This window comes from Myxine glutinosa, chromosome 6, assembly GCF_964187855.1.
Source record: "Myxine glutinosa chromosome 6, kmMyxGlut1.1, whole genome shotgun sequence".
NCBI lineage: Eukaryota > Metazoa > Chordata > Myxini > Myxiniformes > Myxinidae > Myxine > Myxine glutinosa.
Window position 1 is genome coordinate 135,598,620 of NC_136266.1, and position 18,045 is coordinate 135,616,664.

Here is an 18,045-nt window from a genome sequence, read left to right on the forward strand (position 1 = left end):
AGATAAATATAGAAATTTTTGGGTAAAACCAGTTATGGAAAAGAACATGAGCCCCTCTATTTCATTTAAAGGAAGAGCTCTAACTATACCTGGAAAGACATCCATTAAAGTAAATCTAACAAAAGTTTCTCCTCTACTCCTGGCAATTTATTCAAAGCTTGAAAAAGTGATCGATCGCGATACTTTGAAAAAAAATGATAAGACCATCAACAATACTCGTGGAGAAATTTGTGTTTACTTTAATAATCCAAAGGGTATAGATCTAAGTAAAATGAATGATGTTAATATTTCTGGTGAAATGTCATTTCGTTCTATGATCGTTAGAGATTATTTAAAGATAACTTTTGATATTAAAAATGTAGAGATTGAATCCGTTAATGAAAGAAAGTATATTGGTATAGATGGGAATATTTTTCCTGCTAATTAAATGAGTGATAGTTCCTGCTCAGAAGTTTCCTCATATACTGAGAGCCTCTGTGATACAGAGAGCCTAGGTTCAGTAGATAGTTTTGATTCAGAGAGTCAATATGATAGTTATGATAGTAGTTTTATTGATGACTCAGATGTCTCTGATTGTGAGATTGATTCTGAATATGAACCTGGTTCTGATATGGATTGGGAGATGTAAAGGTGTTTTAGTTTAAGTAAAGTTATATATATAAAACAAGCCAAAAAGGCGTTTTAGTTTAAGTAAAGTTATATATATAAAACGAGCCGAAAAAGCTCGAAAAGGTGTTTTAGTTTAAGCACAGTGATATATATAAAACACTCTGTTTTCTTACCCTATAAATATGGTCTATTGTGATATTTGCGAAAAGGAAGTAAAACATTATAGAAAACACATACTCACAGTTAAACACACTTACAACATTCTAAATCAATTATCACCACTTCCTAAGAACAAAAAACATTGTAGTCTCTGTAATAGAGATATCCTAAAGAAGGGGTTCAAACCCCATCTTAAAACAAACAAACACTTGTCAAAATTGTTTACTATTAAAAATACTGATGGTGCTTTCAAAAGACATATCAGGATTTGAATCTTTAACTTTAATCCTCCTGGTCCAAAGTCAATACTTGAAGCTGTAGAGATTATTGAGCCATCAATGAAAGCCTTCATTTAAAAGACTCTTCTAGAATTGAATTCAATCAAGTTTTACTTGGGTGTTAAAATGTTAATCTCAAAAGATGATCCATTCACTGGTGATTAATACACTGATGATGCTTACATGAGAACTAAAACACACTTTATTTCATCCTATGATCAATTTGGACCTACTTATGATCATCTGATCATTCAAGAGCAAGAAGTTGAGCACACAATTACTTGAAGTGGATTCAATATAGATGGGATACTATTTATTGAAATTCATATCCTTAAATCAGATCCTCTAAGTCTAAACGCTTCTTCTTACATTGATTTACCTAGTGTTATCAAAAATAGAAAAGCAGTTATCAATATCAAAAAATAAAGACAATAAATGTTTTCTCTGGTCTATTCTAGCACATCTACATCCACAAGATAGTCATGTTGAAAGAGTATCTCATTATAAAAAATATGAGAATACGTTGAATACAAAAGATATAAATTTTCCAATGACATTAAATGATATTCCTAAATTTGAAAAGATGAATAATTATTTATCAGTTAATGTTTATGGTCTAACAGAAACAAACAACATTCAGATTTTAAAGCTTTCTGAAAATTATAATCAAACTCATATTAATCTTCTATATTTTAATTCAGAGGAAAATTCACATTATACATACATCAAATATATTACAAAATTAATAAAACCACAAGTATGTAAAAGAACAAATAAAATATATATTTGTATGCGTTGTCTTAACTTCTTCCATACACAGGAAAGATTAGATAAACATTCAAATTATTGTGGTGATCATAAATCAACGTTAATCAATATGCCTAAAGAAGGCTCAAATATCACATTCAAAGATGAAAAGAAAACAATAAAACATCCATTTGTTATATATGCTGATTTTGAAAGTATTGTAGAAAAAATTGATCCTGCTTCTCCAGATCCAAAAGAATCATACACAAATAAATATTAAAAACATACTCCTTGTGGTTTTTGTTATTATATCAAATCATCCGTTGGTGATGAATATAACAAGTTAGAGGAGTTTAGAGGCTCAAATACCCCCAGAGGAGTTTGTGAAACGACTAGAAAATGACTGTGTTCGATTAACCAAGATAATGAGAGAAACCAATAAACCAATGTCCTTGACGAGTGAAGAGAAAAGGGAATTTAGAAAAAACAATGTCTGTCATATTTGTGAGGAGAAAATTGGTGAAGGCCCAAAGGTTAGAGATCATTGTCATCTCACTGGTAAATATAGAGGTCCGGCTCATCAAAGTTGTAATATTAATTATAAACTCCCCTCTTTCATTCCTGTCTTTCTTCATAACAACGCTAATTATGATACGCATCTATTTATCAAGGAACTCTCAAAGACATCTGGACACATTTCAGCAATTCCTAACACGGATCAGAAATACATTTCATTCACAAAAACAATTCATACATCTCCTATAACTCAGATCAGATTTCTTGATACATTTAAATTCATGGCAAGTCCATTGGCTAACTTGGTTCAAAATCTAAAAGAGTTTCCATGTCTTTCAGAGTATTTTTCAGACAAAGATTTACTAACACAAAAGGGAATTTATCCCTATGACTATATGGGCTCATTTAAGAGATTCAATGAAACACAACTTCCTTCAAAAGAAAATTTCTATAATAAATTAAATAATAGTCATATATCTGATAAAGATTATGTACACGCATAAAATGTTTGGGAAAAATATAACATCAAGAATCTTGGTGAGTATCACGATTTGTATCTCAAAACTGATGTGCTTTTGTTGGCTGTTGTGTTTGAGGCTTTCAGAACAATCTGTCATTCTGGATATGGATTGGATCCTGCTCACTATTACACTGCTCCTGGATTGGCTTGGAGTGCTATGTTAAAGATGACTAAGCAAGAGTTGGATCTTATAACAGATGTTGATATGCTCTTGATGATTGAGAAGGCAAAGAGAGGAGGAATTTCACAAGTCTGTTCAAAGAGATATGCTAAAGCAAATAACAAGTACATTCCAAATTATGATCCATCGGTAGAGAGCTCCTACTTGATGTATTATGATGCGAATAATTTGTTTTGGTGGGCAATGTCTCAAGCACTTCCTTATGGTGGTTTGAAATGGGTTAAAGAGAAATATCATAAGAAAGTTCTACAAAATCTCTGTATATCAACACAAAAAGAATTGGATGAAACAAAGAAGGGATATTATTTTGAGGTTGATTTGAAATATCCAGAGGAATTCCATAAACTACACAAAGATCTCCCATTTGCTTGTGAAAAGGAAAGTCCAAAGAAGGAGTGGTTAAGTGATTATCAACAATCATTTAATGTGAAGGGTAAAGCATCAGAGAAGCTTCTAACAACACTATACAACAAGAAAAATTATGTGCTCCATCAAAGAAATTTGAGACGATGTCTTTCAAAGGGTCTCGGTGTTGAAAAGATACATAGGATTCTCAAGTTTAATCAGAGTCATTGGTTGAAAGAGTACATTGATTTTAACACACAATGCAGGATTGAATCAAAGAATGATTTTGAGAAAGACTTTTATAAGTTGATGAATAACGCTGTATTTGGAAAAACGATGGAGAATGTTAGAAAGAGGCAAAACATTCGTCTGTCAACATCATGGAAACAAGCATCAAAATTGATCAACAGACCAAGCTTCTCGAGAGTAGAAGTTTTTACGGAAGACTTTTGTGCGATACATTTGATGAGAGAAAGCGTTGAGATGGACAAACCTATTTACATTGGTACCTCAATACTTGATTTATCAAAGTCCTTGATGTATGATTACTTTTACAATAACTTGAGGAAGAAATATCAAAATGATGTTAATCTACTTTATATGGATACAGATAGTTTTATTTTGAAAATTAATACTGATGATGTTTATTCAGACATGAAAAAGGACATTAATATGTATGATACTAGTAATTACAGTCCAGAGAGTGAGTTGTTCTCTTCTAAAAATAAAAAGGTGATTGGAAAGTTCAAGGATGAATTAGGAGGATATGTTATGAGTGAATTTGTGGGATTGAGGTCAAAGGCCTATGCTTATAAATACATTGTGAATAACGTTGAAAAGACTGATAAGAAGTTAAAAGGTGTAAAGAAAAATGTTATTAAAGAAACAATAAACTTTAAGGATTATTATAACTGTTTAACAACAAAGAAAGAAGAGTTTAGAAAGATTAATGGAATAAGAAGTTATAAACATCAATTATATTCAGAAGAGGTGAATAAGAAAGCATTGGGGGCTTTTGATGATAAGAGGTTTATTTTACAAAATGGAATTGATAGTCTCCCTTATGGTTATATAAGTATATAAGTGATAAGATATATGTGATAAGATATATAAGTGATAAGATATAAGTGATAAGATATATAAGTGATAAGATATATATAAGTGATAAGATATAAGTGATAGGATAATGGGGTTAGGGATTTTAAGGGGCTACCGCCACCTTTTTTATGAATATATAAATGTTAGAACCAAGTATCAACCAAACTAAAGAGTGGAGGTGTAATCAACCTTGGTATATAAATGGTAAACATAACGAATGTGAAAAATATCAAATAGGTATAATTGAAAAGGCAACTGGTAAAAAAGTTCACAAAGAGAATTAATTTAAATACCGGTGAGTTGGGTAAAAAAGATGGAAATATTTTTGAGTGGATGGAAAACTTTGATGGTTGTCAGGAAAATATATGCTTTAATTTTAAAATGGTATGTGGCACTGGAGGTGCTCAAACAAGAACATTGAGGGAGGTTTACCATTTTATCTTAGCTCAGTTAAAATATCTTGATAAAGAACCAAACTCAAACATCTTTTTTGTTAATATATTAGATGGTGAAGGGAGTGGTAAGAGAATTAAATTATTTCCTACACATAAACAAATATTTGTAGGATCGATGTTTGAGTGGGCCAAAGATGATCTGCCAGATGATATGTATAAGGCTCAGTGTCAATAGTAGAAGAAGGATCATAGGTTCATAAGGCTAGAAGGATCATAGGGGTAGCAGTAATGAGAGGGAGCAAATATTCGGAGGATCATTGTTTGAGTGGTCTAATGAACAACATTGAGGATAAGAGTAGGTGCTATAGCTTGTATGTCAAAAGGCCAAAAGGTTCGTAAAGATCAGGGTGGTAGAAATAGAGGTCTTAAGGGGAAATGAGGGTGAGAGGAAAATTAACATGTAAGTGAATGGAGAAATGAGGGGTGGTCCAGGAACAACATTTATTCCCTACTATCATCAGCTGCCGATTTTATATCAAATTTCATATTTATCATCAGCGGCCAATTTTATATCAAATTTCATATTTATCATCAGCGGCCGATCTTTTTTTAACAAATCTCATATTCATCATTAGCGGCCAATTTTATATCCAATGTCATATTCATTATCAGCGGCCGATTTTTTAAATCAAATCTCATATTTATCATCAGCAGCCGATTTTATATCAAATTTCATATTTATCATCAGAGGCTGATTTTATATTAAATCTCATATTTATCATCAGTGGCCGATTTTTTAAATCAAATCTCACATTTATTTATCATCAGAGGCTGATTTTATATCAAATTTCATATTTATCATCATCGGCCAATTTCATATCAAATTTCATTTTTATCATCAGCTGCCGATTTTATATCAAAATTTCGTAATTATCATCCGCGGCCAATTTTATATCAAATTTCATATTTATCATCAGCTGCCGATTTTATATCAAATTTCGTAATTATCATCAGCGGCCAATTTTATATCAAATTTCATATTTCTCATCAGTGGCCGATTTTTTAAAATCAAATCTCATATTTATCATCAGCGGCCAATTTTATATCAAATGTCATATTTATTATCAGCGGCCGATTTTTTAAATCAAATGTCATATTTATCATCAGTGGCCGATTTTTTTTAAGTCAAATCTATTATTTATCATCAGAGGCTGATTTTATATCAAATCTCATATTTATCATCAGTGGCCGATTTTTTAAAATCAAATCTCATATTTATCATCAGAGGCTGATTTTATATCACATCTCATATTTATTATCAGCGGCCGATTTTTTTTAATCAAATCTCATATTTATCATCAGAGGCTGATTTTATATCAAATCTCATATTTATCATCAGTGGCCGATTTTTTAAAATCAAATCTCACATTTATCATCAGAAGCTGATTTTATATGAAATTTCATATTTATCATCAGCGGCCGATTTTTTTTGTGAAATCTCATATTTATCATCAGCGGCCAATTTTATATCAAATGTCATATTTATTATCAGCGGCCGATTTTTTAAATCAAATCTCATATTTATCATCAGAGGCTGATTTTGTATCAAATCTCATATTTATTATCAGTGGCCGATTTTTTTAAAATCAAATCTCATATTTATCATCAGCTGCCGATTTTATATCAAATTTCATATTTATCATCAGCGGCCGATTTTATATCAAATCTCATATTGATCATCAGAGGCTGATTTTATATCAAATCTCATATTTATCATCAGCGGCCGATTTTACATCAAATGCCATATTTATCATCAGCGGCCGATTTTATATCAAATCTCATATTTATCATTTGCGGCCGATTTTATATCAAGTTTTGTATTATAAGCACCAAACAAAGCAGGACTTGGCATACTCCTGCTCGTCACTGGTCGGGCTGTATTACTTTGGTCGATTCCGTATAATTGTTTTGGCTTTGTATCCCAGGTCTTTTTTCACATCTCGAGTTGTCAACAACTGCATTGCACAAGTAAAAAGAAGAAAGCCCACACTGCTGGAGATCAAATGGGGTTTTGAGCATGTGTTTGCCATAGGCTCGGCCTTTCCCAGCTCTTTAGCTTCCTTTTAATACGTAAACCTTTCCCCTACCCCTTACTCCCCCTTACTCTTCCAATTGCTGTAAATTCCCATCCTATACCCTGCAGTGTGCACTCCAGCGAAACCAACCGTTATAATGTTGAGGCTAACCTCTCGAGTTGATAATGAAAGCCGAGCACGTCAATTACAGGCTTTCCCTCGGGAAATTAGCGCTTCTGGGATAACCCACATCCTTCCTGTCGCTGCTTCCATCTATCCCACCTTTCTCTCTCAATTTCAACTGCCAAGTTCTAGTTGCCTCCATGCCCCCCTCCCCAAATCACCCCCATTAATTTTCTCCAAGACAAGACATTGGAACTCCCATGAGCATGGGCAAGCACTGCGGTAGATTGCAGCACTTGAGTCCCTCCATAGGTATGAAAAACTCCAGTACTAAGAAGTCATGATTCGTGAAGGATGGTGGGGTGTGCAGTGCACCGTGCTAATCGGTAGTATGTAGTGTTGGTGTAATTTCTCACCGTGAACTGAATCTGACATCCGCCCATGATGTACTCCAGAAAAGAGTAGATCTTGATTATCTATGTGAGACATGCAAGAGAGGAAGGTATGACGTGGGGCAGTTAGCATGGGGGTATTGTCTGTCGCCCTTCATCAGTGTTAAAGCAGTATCACCTCACATGCATCATTAAGTCATCAAGAGTTACTTATACTCATGAGGAAAGATAACAGGACTTCAGTGGTGTTTTCACTCTATTGAAAATTTCACAAACATTTTCATCAAATTACAATTCAAACTAGAAAGCATCTGAAAATGCAAAGCATCCGTTTGTATTCAGAAGTATTCTTCTTCTTCAGAATGCTCAAAATAACGAAAACAGTTTAAAAAAATACAAAATGAAAATTAATAATTTTATGCAGCCTTGACCTTTGAGCTTTAGATCTAAAAAAAATTAATCAGCTTCTAGCTTTTAATTTGTGAATCAATTCAGTGACCCAATATGCAAATTCTTTAATTTTCAGGTCAATCTGGTGAAAAATTGGAGATTTTATGCAACCTTGACCTTTGACTTTTTGATCTAAAAAACAATCAGCTTCTAGGTTTTGATTGGTGAACCAATTCGGTGATGGAATATGCAAAAAAAATCAAAAAAATCAGGTCAATCGGATGAAAATTGACGATTTTATGAGACGCTGACCTTTGACCTTTTGACAAAATTATTAATTTGCCTTTTCATATTATCATAATAAAGCTTTGTTGAAAGTTTGATAATAAAACGCAAATGGCAAATTGAAACTTCAGGTCAATTAGATGAAAATTGATGATTTTATGTGACACTGACCTTTGACCTTTTGACAAAACTATTAATTTGCCTTCTCCATATTCTCATAATGAAGCTTTGTTGACAATACTTAAATGGCACATTTACATTTCAGATCAATTAGATGAAACCTGGTGTTGGGCTAGCGGCTAGGGTGCCGGCTTAGGATCCGAGGATCCTGGGTTCGAATCCCGGTCGATCGCTGAATTAACGCCAGGGGGGTTGACTCAGCCTGTCATCCTTCCGAGGTCGGCTAATTGAGTACCAGTTCACTGGTAATTCCCTGTTTGTCGTTAAAGGCGGCAAAAAGCGTTGGCGTCAGGAAGGGCATCCGGCCGTAAAACATTGCTTCAAAAAGTGGACCAAAAAACAACAACAACCACGGTTCCCGAAAAAGGCCAACCCCCGCTTTGCGGGGAAAAATGGCCTCTAAAGGTGGTTATATATTTTTATTTTTTATCAATTAGATGAAAATTGATTATTTTATGTGACACTGACCTTTGACCTTTTGATAAAACTATTAATTTGCCTTCTCCGTATTATCATAATAAGGCTTTACTGAAAATTTGATGACATTAGCTCAAATGGTAAAAACGTTATGGCCCGGACAGACACACACACACCAACAGACACACACACACCAACAGACACACAGAAGTGATTGCAAAACCCCGTTTACAAAACAACCTGCTGTGCAGGGAACGGGTTAATAAATCTGCACAAGCACAGAAGACTCCAAATATAAAGCTGTTCGCACATAAAACGTGGTAAGCATTGTTAAAATCTAAAGTTTGAATTAACTACAGTAAATAAAGATTTTTTCTGTAATTTTTTGTGGAAAAATTTTCTTTATTAAAACTTACTCAAACTTGTTTGGAATTTTAGAGATAATATTGAGACAGTTTTCAGTTCAAATCGTTTTGTCCTTCCAATAATTAAAATTCTTGTTTTAGAGCTGTCAGGATAGCTAAGAGGTACACACACACGCACGTTGGAATCCTGACCCAGCTATAAACTGTCATCCTGGGGTTCCGCATGCATTGCATGTCGATTCATCAATGTGTACACCATTCATTAGAACGACGTATGTACTATGTATCCCACAGTGTCTTTTGCAAAGGGTAGGCGAGTTATTGCCGGGACCCTCAACAAATTAGAAATTGCTGCCACTTCCAATCAAATGTCAGGCCTGGTCAGCAGGTTCGTGAAAGTCTTCGGCCAAAAACGTTTGTGGCCGAACCCACATCGTGGGACCAATTATGGCCTTAAAATAAGTAGTAGTAGTAGTAGTAGTAGTAGTAGTAGTAGTAGTAGTAGTAGTAGTAGTATTAGTAGTAGTATTAGTAGTTGTATTAGTAGTAGTAATTGTATTAGTAGTAGTAGTAGTAGTAGTAGTGGTAGTAGTAGTAGTAGTAGTAGTAGTAGTAGTAGTAGTAGTAGTAGTAGTAGTTGTATTAGTAGTAGTAGTTGTATTAGTAGTAGTAGTAGTAGTAGTAGTAGTAGTAGTAGTAGTAGTAGTAGTAGTAGTGGTAGTAGTAATAGTAGTAGTAGTAGTAGTAGTATTAGTAGTAGTAGTAGTAGTTGTATTAGTAGTAGTAGTTGTATTAGTAGTAGTAGTTGTATTAGTAGTAGTAGTAGTAGTAGATGATTCATGTTTTTAACTATTGCCCATGTCTACCTTTCAATTTATCCTTATGATGCTCAAATTTTCTTTAATCGCTTTCTTTTTCATGGAAAGGATATCTGCAACAACATTTTAATCCAAAAACGAAACTAATTCCACCAATTATCCAGCAATAAGATAGCTGCTAGTACAGATCGAGTTTCAAAAACCACACAGTTGGAACAAAGCTGAAATAGCAAAGTCCAATTTCATATTGTGCATCCCCTCACGGCGTATCTGTGAACTCATCAGTTATACAAGAGGCCGAAAGCAACTGAAGCCATCATGCTTGGAGGATAAACATCTTTAGAATTTCCTATAATATGCTTCTGTGCAAAGTGAAAATAAACACACAAACACACAGGCGTAGATGCACACAAATGCACACACACACACAAACACACCACACACACACACGTACACACATACACACAGAGACACACAAAAATGCAGACAAAAGAGATACACAAACACACACACACACACACACACACACACACACACACACACGCGTAGATACACACAAATGCACACACACAAACACACCACACACACACATACATACATACAGAGAAAGAGACACACAAACACACAAAAATGCAGACAAAAGAGATACACACACACACACACACATACACACACACACACACACACACACACACACACACACACACACACACACACACACACACACAAAGACTCAGCTTATTTTGTTAGAATAATCATTATTTTAAAACACTTTTTTCTATATCATTAGATATATGTCTGTGTTGTTGTGATTGCTCCAGCATGACTTATACACATTAACAAACATGGAGCATCACCAGGAAGCCGTCGAGATACAGAGATTAATGAATCTTTAATGTTTAGCAGTGAAATAACACTTTTATTTAATAGTTTACACAAATAATATACAGTACCTTCAGAAAGTATTCACACCCCTTGAATTTTTTCACACCCCTTCAAGTTACCACCTGAATTTAAAATGCATCAAATTGAGATTTTTTTGGTCACTGATCTACACACAATATTTCATAATGTCAAAATGGAATTTTGTTTATAGAATTTTTTACAGGATAATTTAAAATGAAACACAGAAATAACTAATTCACATAAGTATTCAACCCCCTAAATTGTAGAAGTGCCTATGGCAGCAATTGCAGCTTCGAGTCTTCTTGGGTATGTTTGTATCAGCTTTGCACATCTGGATTTGGGGAGTTTCTCCCATTTTTAATTTGCAGACTTGATCAAGCTCTGTCAAGTTGGATGGGGAGCGTCGGTGAACAGCAATTTTCAGGCCTTTCCACATATTCTCAATGGGATCAAATTCTGGGCTTTGGCTGGATCACACAAGGACATTCACATTCTTGTTCTGAAGCCATTTCAGTTTTGCTTAGGCTGTATGCTTCATTGTCCTGTCATTAGGGTCATTGTCCTGTTGAAACGTAAATCTCCTAAAATCCTGCTCTCCCGGAATTGGCTCTGCCGGACCCACGTGTTCTAAAATCCTGCTCTGCCGCTCTTTCACACCCTCTCTCTGTTCTCTTCACCCTCTCTTTTGCTCAAGGTCATCTGCCAGCATCTTGGAAATCAGCCAACATTACCACTGTACACAAAAAATGTGCAAAAACAGATTCTTGCAACAACAGACCAATCAGCCTGCTCCCAATCATCAACAAGGTCATGGAATCCATCATTGCTTCGGATATCAAATCCTTCCTCTTCTCCAATGGCTTTAACTCTGATCATCAATTTGGATTCAGACCAGGTCACTCTACTCTGGACATGCTGGTTCTGCTGTCCCAACAATGGATGGAGGTCCTCAATGCCAAACAGGAAATCAGAGCCGTCTCCCTTGACATATCTTGTGCCTTCGATACGGTCTGGCACCCCGCTCTGCTCACCAAACTCTCCTCCTATTGTATCCATGGAAATCTCCACACATGGCTTGCGGACTTCCTCTCTGGTCATAGTCAACATGTGGCCCTGAATAGATTTCTCTCATCTCCCCTTCCTGTTCAGGCTGGAGTTCCTCAAGGCAGTGTTCTGGGCCCTGTGTTTTTTTCTGGTCTTCATCAATGATCTCTCCGACTCTCTGGAAAATCCTCTCTATTAATCAATCAATCAATCAATTCGGTTTTATTAGAATAAAAGAAAAAAAGAAAAAAAGTACATGACTGTAGTCCAAGGACTAATAATGTCAAGTTTACAATATAAATAATTTCACATAGTAACAAATACATTACACAGACAGAAAAAGAAATCAATTACCTATTTGCATTGGTGAATCAATAAAAACAAAAGAAATCCATTTAAAAGGTTGAAATGCTTCGGTCAATATACAAATGTCAATAATTACATTCAAAATATCTAAATATTTGTGTTAAATAGCCGACACTGACTTAAAAATAGTATAATATATAACATTACAAAAATTAAATATTCAATCAATTAATCTAAGTATTTCAAATTATACATCTTATTTCAATTATGCAGGAAAAATGTATTTACTTTGTGTCAAATAGCACATGCTGTTCATAAAAATTAAAATCATTCGAGATTATTACAGAAATTCGGAAAATCAACAAAACAAAACAAAATAAATGAATTTAAAAAGTTAAAATACATTAATCATGCTCCCAAATTATGCATTTGATTTCAATAATACAGGATAAATACATCTACTTTGTATTAAATTACACGTGCTGGTAATAAAAGTTTAAATCTTTCGAAATTATTGAAGAAATGCAGAAAATCAAAACAAACAGAAAAAAATCATTTAGAAGATTAAAATACATTAATCATGTTTCAACTGGACGTTTAACAGTTTCACTAGAGCAGAGACACTAGATTGTTTATATCGCTGAGTTCTTGATTGAGGAATGTGTATGTGGTGAGAATTTCTGAATCCAGTTCGAGAGAGGGTTTGCTGTTCAGCTGGAAGCAGATCACGATGTTGCAAGGAAGCCAGGATCGATTTCGTGAAGTTGGCGAGTATATCATTTCTTCGCGTAGCCAGGGAAGGAATGCCGAAGCTGCTTTGGAGTTCCTCGTAATGATGTTGATCAGGGTACGCGATCATCCTAAGAGCTCTTCGCTGCACTCTCTCTATGCGATCAGACTGCTGTACTTCCAGGCCACTACTCCAAACCGGTGCACAGAATTCCATCAAAGGGCGAATATAAACTGTGTAGATGAACACAAGATCTCTGTCTGAAACACCGTTACTCTTCAATTTGCACAAAATGTAGAAGCGGCGGGATGCGCGCTTCTCTATCTCTTTGATGATGACCTCTATCTCTTTGCTGATGACTCCACTCTCTGCCGCTCCATATCTCAACCCACAGATCGGCAGGCAGCAGCCTCCTCACTCTCTGCAGACCTGGACAATATCACAAACTGGTCAAACAAGTGGAACATGTCTTTCAATCCTGACAAATCTCACACTCTTACTATTGTATGTCTCTCCGAAAAGACCGACTAGACAACCCTTCCATCTACTTTCTGAACAATCCTCTCCAAGAAGTTCTGTCACTCAAGCTTTTGGGTCTCACTATCTGCCATGATCTTTCCTGGGAAAACCACATTTCCAAGCTGACCTCCAAAGCCAGTCACCGACTGAGCATCCTCCGTTGTGGAAAATGCTCAGTCGCCGACTCCAGTTGCCGACTGGAACAGACTCCCTCACTCTCTTCAATCCCACTCCTCCCTCCAGGTCTTTAAAAAGCTGTTCACCACCATCTCTTATCTTCCCCCATCCAAAACCTTGATCTTTTCTACACCAGTTAATTCACCCCAGATCTACTTTTTAGAAATACCGACTTCTTTCCTGGAAGTCCTAGCAGTGTCCATGTGTTTTATACCTCTCCCAACCCCCCACCCCCCTCTTCCCATGCCTCCTCCCCCCAAGCCCTCTCCCTCCCACAGATCTCCCGATGTCCCTGTTCTCTGCTATTGTACTTGTGTGCTTCCCTCTCTCCCCTCGTCTTGTCTCCCACTTCCTTTATTGTGTATGGTTATGTTTTGTGTGTCCGGTTTTTTTGTGTTTTTATTAATGTTAGCTCTTACCCGAACCTCGATCTTGTATACAAAATAAAAATAAAAATCATCGCCACAATCTAAGGTCTTTTTCACTCTGAATGAGGTTCTCCTCAATGATTTGCCTGTATTTGACTCCATTCATTGTTCCCTCTTTCCTTACAAATCTCCCAGTCCCTGCCGCTAAAAAGCATCCCCATAGCATGATTCTGCCACCACCATGCTTCATGGCAGGGATGGTGTTAAATGGGTCATGAGCTGTGCTCGGTTTCCAGCAGACGTAGCACTTTGCATTCAGGCCAAAGTGTTCAATTTTCATCTCATCAGACCACAGAATATTTTGCCTCATGCTCTCAATGTCGTTCACGTGCCTTTTTGCAAGTTTTAGGTGTGCTGCCATGTGCCTTTTTCTCAGGAGTGGCTTCCATCTGGCCACACTCCCATAAAGCCAAGATTTGTGAAATGCTGCAGAGACTGTTGTCCTTCTGGTAAATTCTCCCATCTCAGCCAAGAAACTCTTTAGTTCTGTCAGAGTGCTCATTTGGGTTCTTGGTCAAGACACTGACCAAGGTCCTTGTTGCCGGATTGCTCAGTTTGGTTGGATGGCCAGCTCTAGGAAGAGTCTGTGTAGTTCCATATTCTTTCCATTTCTGAATGATAGAGCTCACTGTGCTCTCTGAAACTTTCAACACTCGAGAAACTGTTTTGTACCTGTTGTAAAAACGGAGCCAGAAAACCTCTCAAGGAAGACAGGAGGCTTTAATGCAATCGACCTGGTGCATCTAATACATAACACCATAAGCATAACATTCATTAGTCTACATGACACAAGGAATACATTGCAATACATTTTAAATGAAGCAACTACTACGAAGCAGCAAATCCTTACCTAGCTCTCATAGAGTCATGGAATCGAGTATCCGTCTACCACTCTCACAGCAGGTTACATATGCAATACGCCCATCTCCACAGGCACCGCAACCCACCAGACAGTAATGTGAATCAGGCCAACAACTGGCTTTATGTCGCCTTTTCATATCAGTACCCTTCCCCAGATCTATGCCTCCTCACACTTCTGTCTTGGAGTTTTACGAGCAGTTCCTTGGACTTCATGGTAGAGTTTCTGCTGTGAAATGCCCTGTCAACTGTGGGAATTTGATCAAAGATAATTGGATGCACCTGAGCTCAATTTGGAGTCTCATAGCAAAGGGGTTGAATACTTATTGACTCAAGACATTTCAGAGTTTCATTTATAATTCATTTGTAAAAAAAATTCTCTAAGAAAATTCCACTTAGACATTATGTATAGATCATGACAAAAAATCTCCATTTAATCCATTTTAAATTCAAGCTGTAACACAACAAAATGTAAAAAAAAGTCAGGGTGTGTGAATACTTTCTGAAGACACTGTATATATTGGTTACAAAACAAATGAAACAAAAGGAACAATCTTTGTTACCTTGCACTGAGACAACACAACTACTCCAGAATTCTTGTAGCGTTTCTTCTTTGCTTTGTACTTTGGATTAATGCAATCCCACTGAACCTAGAAATAGATGGATGAATGAAAGGGAATGACAGCAAAAATGATTCCATCTCCTTGAACATGGATAGCAGTAACTGCAACATTTTGGCTGGTTAAAATGTTGTATGAACAAGATACAGTACAGTGCTCACAATAGTCCAAGACACAGCAAAAAAGGTATAATAAGGACATATATATATATATATATATATTGTTGCGGATATGAGGACTGTATATTTTTTTGATTGTGTGAATTATTATTATTGTTTATTCTGCGCCCCCTGCCTCCGGAGCTGTGTAAAGGTGAAAGGGGCATCCCATAATTAGTCCACAAGCATACACGTCAGCCAATAATAGAATACCCCTGTTCGATAGTTATATCTTATTCTGTGTTTTAGGGTAAGGCTGTGTCTCCCATTAATTGAAGTACTCCATTGCACCAGTGAAAGAGAATAGATCCCCTTTCATTCCCATCCCCAAAATCTCCATTTCCTTTCACATCCCCTTTCGTCATTGCCAAGCCTCGATTGCCAATTACATCCCCTCCAAAACCACCATTGAACATGTGCTCGGGTCGGGGAAGAGGGGCGTGCCGCCCGTCGTCATCAAGGGCGGAGCCAGAGGGTCGCGTGACCAACCAGGGCCGAGGTGAGCACACCGATGGGCGTGTCCTAAAGGCCGGCGGCTTGATCGCCGGAGGCGCTATAAAGGCGCGCGCGCAAGTGGCGTTGGGGAGTCGGTGGCGAGGAGTGAGTGGACCAAGAGAGAGAAAGAGTCGGTGGTAAAGAGTGGTTGGACCAAGAAAGAGTCGGTGGTAAAGAGTGGTTGGACCAAGAAAGAGTCGGTGGCGAGGAGAGAGTCGGTGGTGAGGAGTGAGTGGACCAAGAAAGAGAAAGAGTGGTTGGACCAAGAAAGAGAAAGAGTGGTTGGACCAAGAGAGAAAGAGTGGTTGGACAGGGAGACGTGCAAGAGTGTTGTTGAGTTGAGGGTTTGGACCAGACGAGTCAGACGAGTCCTGGCAAAGCAAGTGGCGGCCACAGCAGCAACAACACCCAACAGCCGCTTGGGGCCTGGACGGCGGTTTTGAGCAGGGCCGCGAAGGAACGGCGGCTGCTAAACGTGCCGATCGTGCTGCAGGACCCCCTTGGACCTTCCTCTCCCTCCAGCCATCCACCTCCTGCCTTTCCACCCTTCTTGTGTACGTGAGTTTGTTTCGTTTGTTCTGTCCCTGGGTTAATTAAGTCTGTATAAGCTAGTATTTGCACTGTGTCACCTGCGTCTTATGTGTTGTAAATAAACGTGACTGCTTTCTTTTTGCTTGTGTGTATAATAAATCCAATTACTCTTCTGTCCGTCTTCTCGTCTTATTCCTTTTCCTCTTTGCATTTCGTCGTTTTAGTCTTTTCCAGATTGGGCAGCTGCGGTGCGATACGGCCAAAGTTCTGGGTGAATCGGGTGAGTCGGGGAACAACTGTTCGGTCGCGGAGCCTTCGCTCGGCAAACAACATCCTAAACCGCGATCAGTAACAATATATATATATATATATATATATATATATATATATATATATATATACAGACTTGGCATTTAATATGGAATTTTTTTTTTTCTTGACTTGGGTTTACTTTCTGAACTCAGTATATCAATCTGGTGAGTTTCTTTTATGCTTCGGTGATTTCTTTGTTAAAAGAACCATGTCACTGATTGTCTGTTGCAGCAAGAAGTCAATAACAGGATTATATCACAGGTGGCGTGACAAAATGTATGGACAGGTACATTTGACGATTTGCTTCACAATCGGGTATATAAGGGTTGTTGCGTTCTGTATTAGTGGAAAACAACTGCTGCACGTCTACAAAAGTTATTGCCGCTTCCCCTGGAAATGGTCCGTCAACTCGACAATGCTGTTTGTCATTTAGTGGTGGCTTTACGAAATTCCGGCATGAAACAGCGTGCTATTGCTCGGCAGTATGGCATCACTCAAAGTCAGGTGTCAAAGATCCTGAAACGAAATGCTCAGAGGGGTGTCCTTACTCCAATACCGAGGTCAGGACGTCCCCGCAGAACCACAAGGAGGGATGATCGCCAGCTGCACCGGTTAGTCTGTAATGGCCGTACCAAGTCAGCTAATCGGCTTAGGGCTGAGTGGCAGCAACTGACAAATGTGCCTGTATCCAGAAGGCTAGTCAACCAACGACTGGTTCAAGCAGGCTATCGTGCCAGGCGTCCCCTGAGAAAGCCACGTCTGACCAGACAACACCGCCACCGCCGATTGCAGTTGGCCAGAGAGCACCGTCAATGGCAGCCAGGACACTGGAATCACGTGATCTTCAGTGACAAGTCTAGATTTCTGGTCTATCGTCAATATGGCCGCGTCCGAGTGCACAGACAAGTGCATGAAGCCGACAACGAAGATTGTATAGTGCCAAGAGTCCAAGCTGGAGGTGGTGGGGTGACCGTTTGGGCTGCTTTTCATGCAGGGGGCAAAACTGACCTGGTTGTTCTGAATGGAATCCTGAACCAGTTCAAGCACAGGGCCATTCTGGAAGAAACA

General features: G+C 37.6%; 1 protein-coding gene across 1 annotated transcript in view; it reads right to left on the reverse strand.

Moving 5' to 3' along the window:
- LOC137429266 (copine-4-like) overlaps positions 1 to 18,045 on the reverse strand; it is a 197,883-nt gene that overhangs the window by 108,230 nt on the left and 71,608 nt on the right. Inside the window, exons 9-10 of the mRNA XM_068119238.2 lie at positions 15,425 to 15,511; positions 7,463 to 7,522 (exon numbers count right to left, since the gene is read on the reverse strand). Of these exons, the coding sequence (XP_067975339.1) occupies positions 7,463 to 7,522; positions 15,425 to 15,511 (147 nt within the window). The remainder of the gene's footprint in view (positions 1 to 7,462; positions 7,523 to 15,424; positions 15,512 to 18,045) is intronic.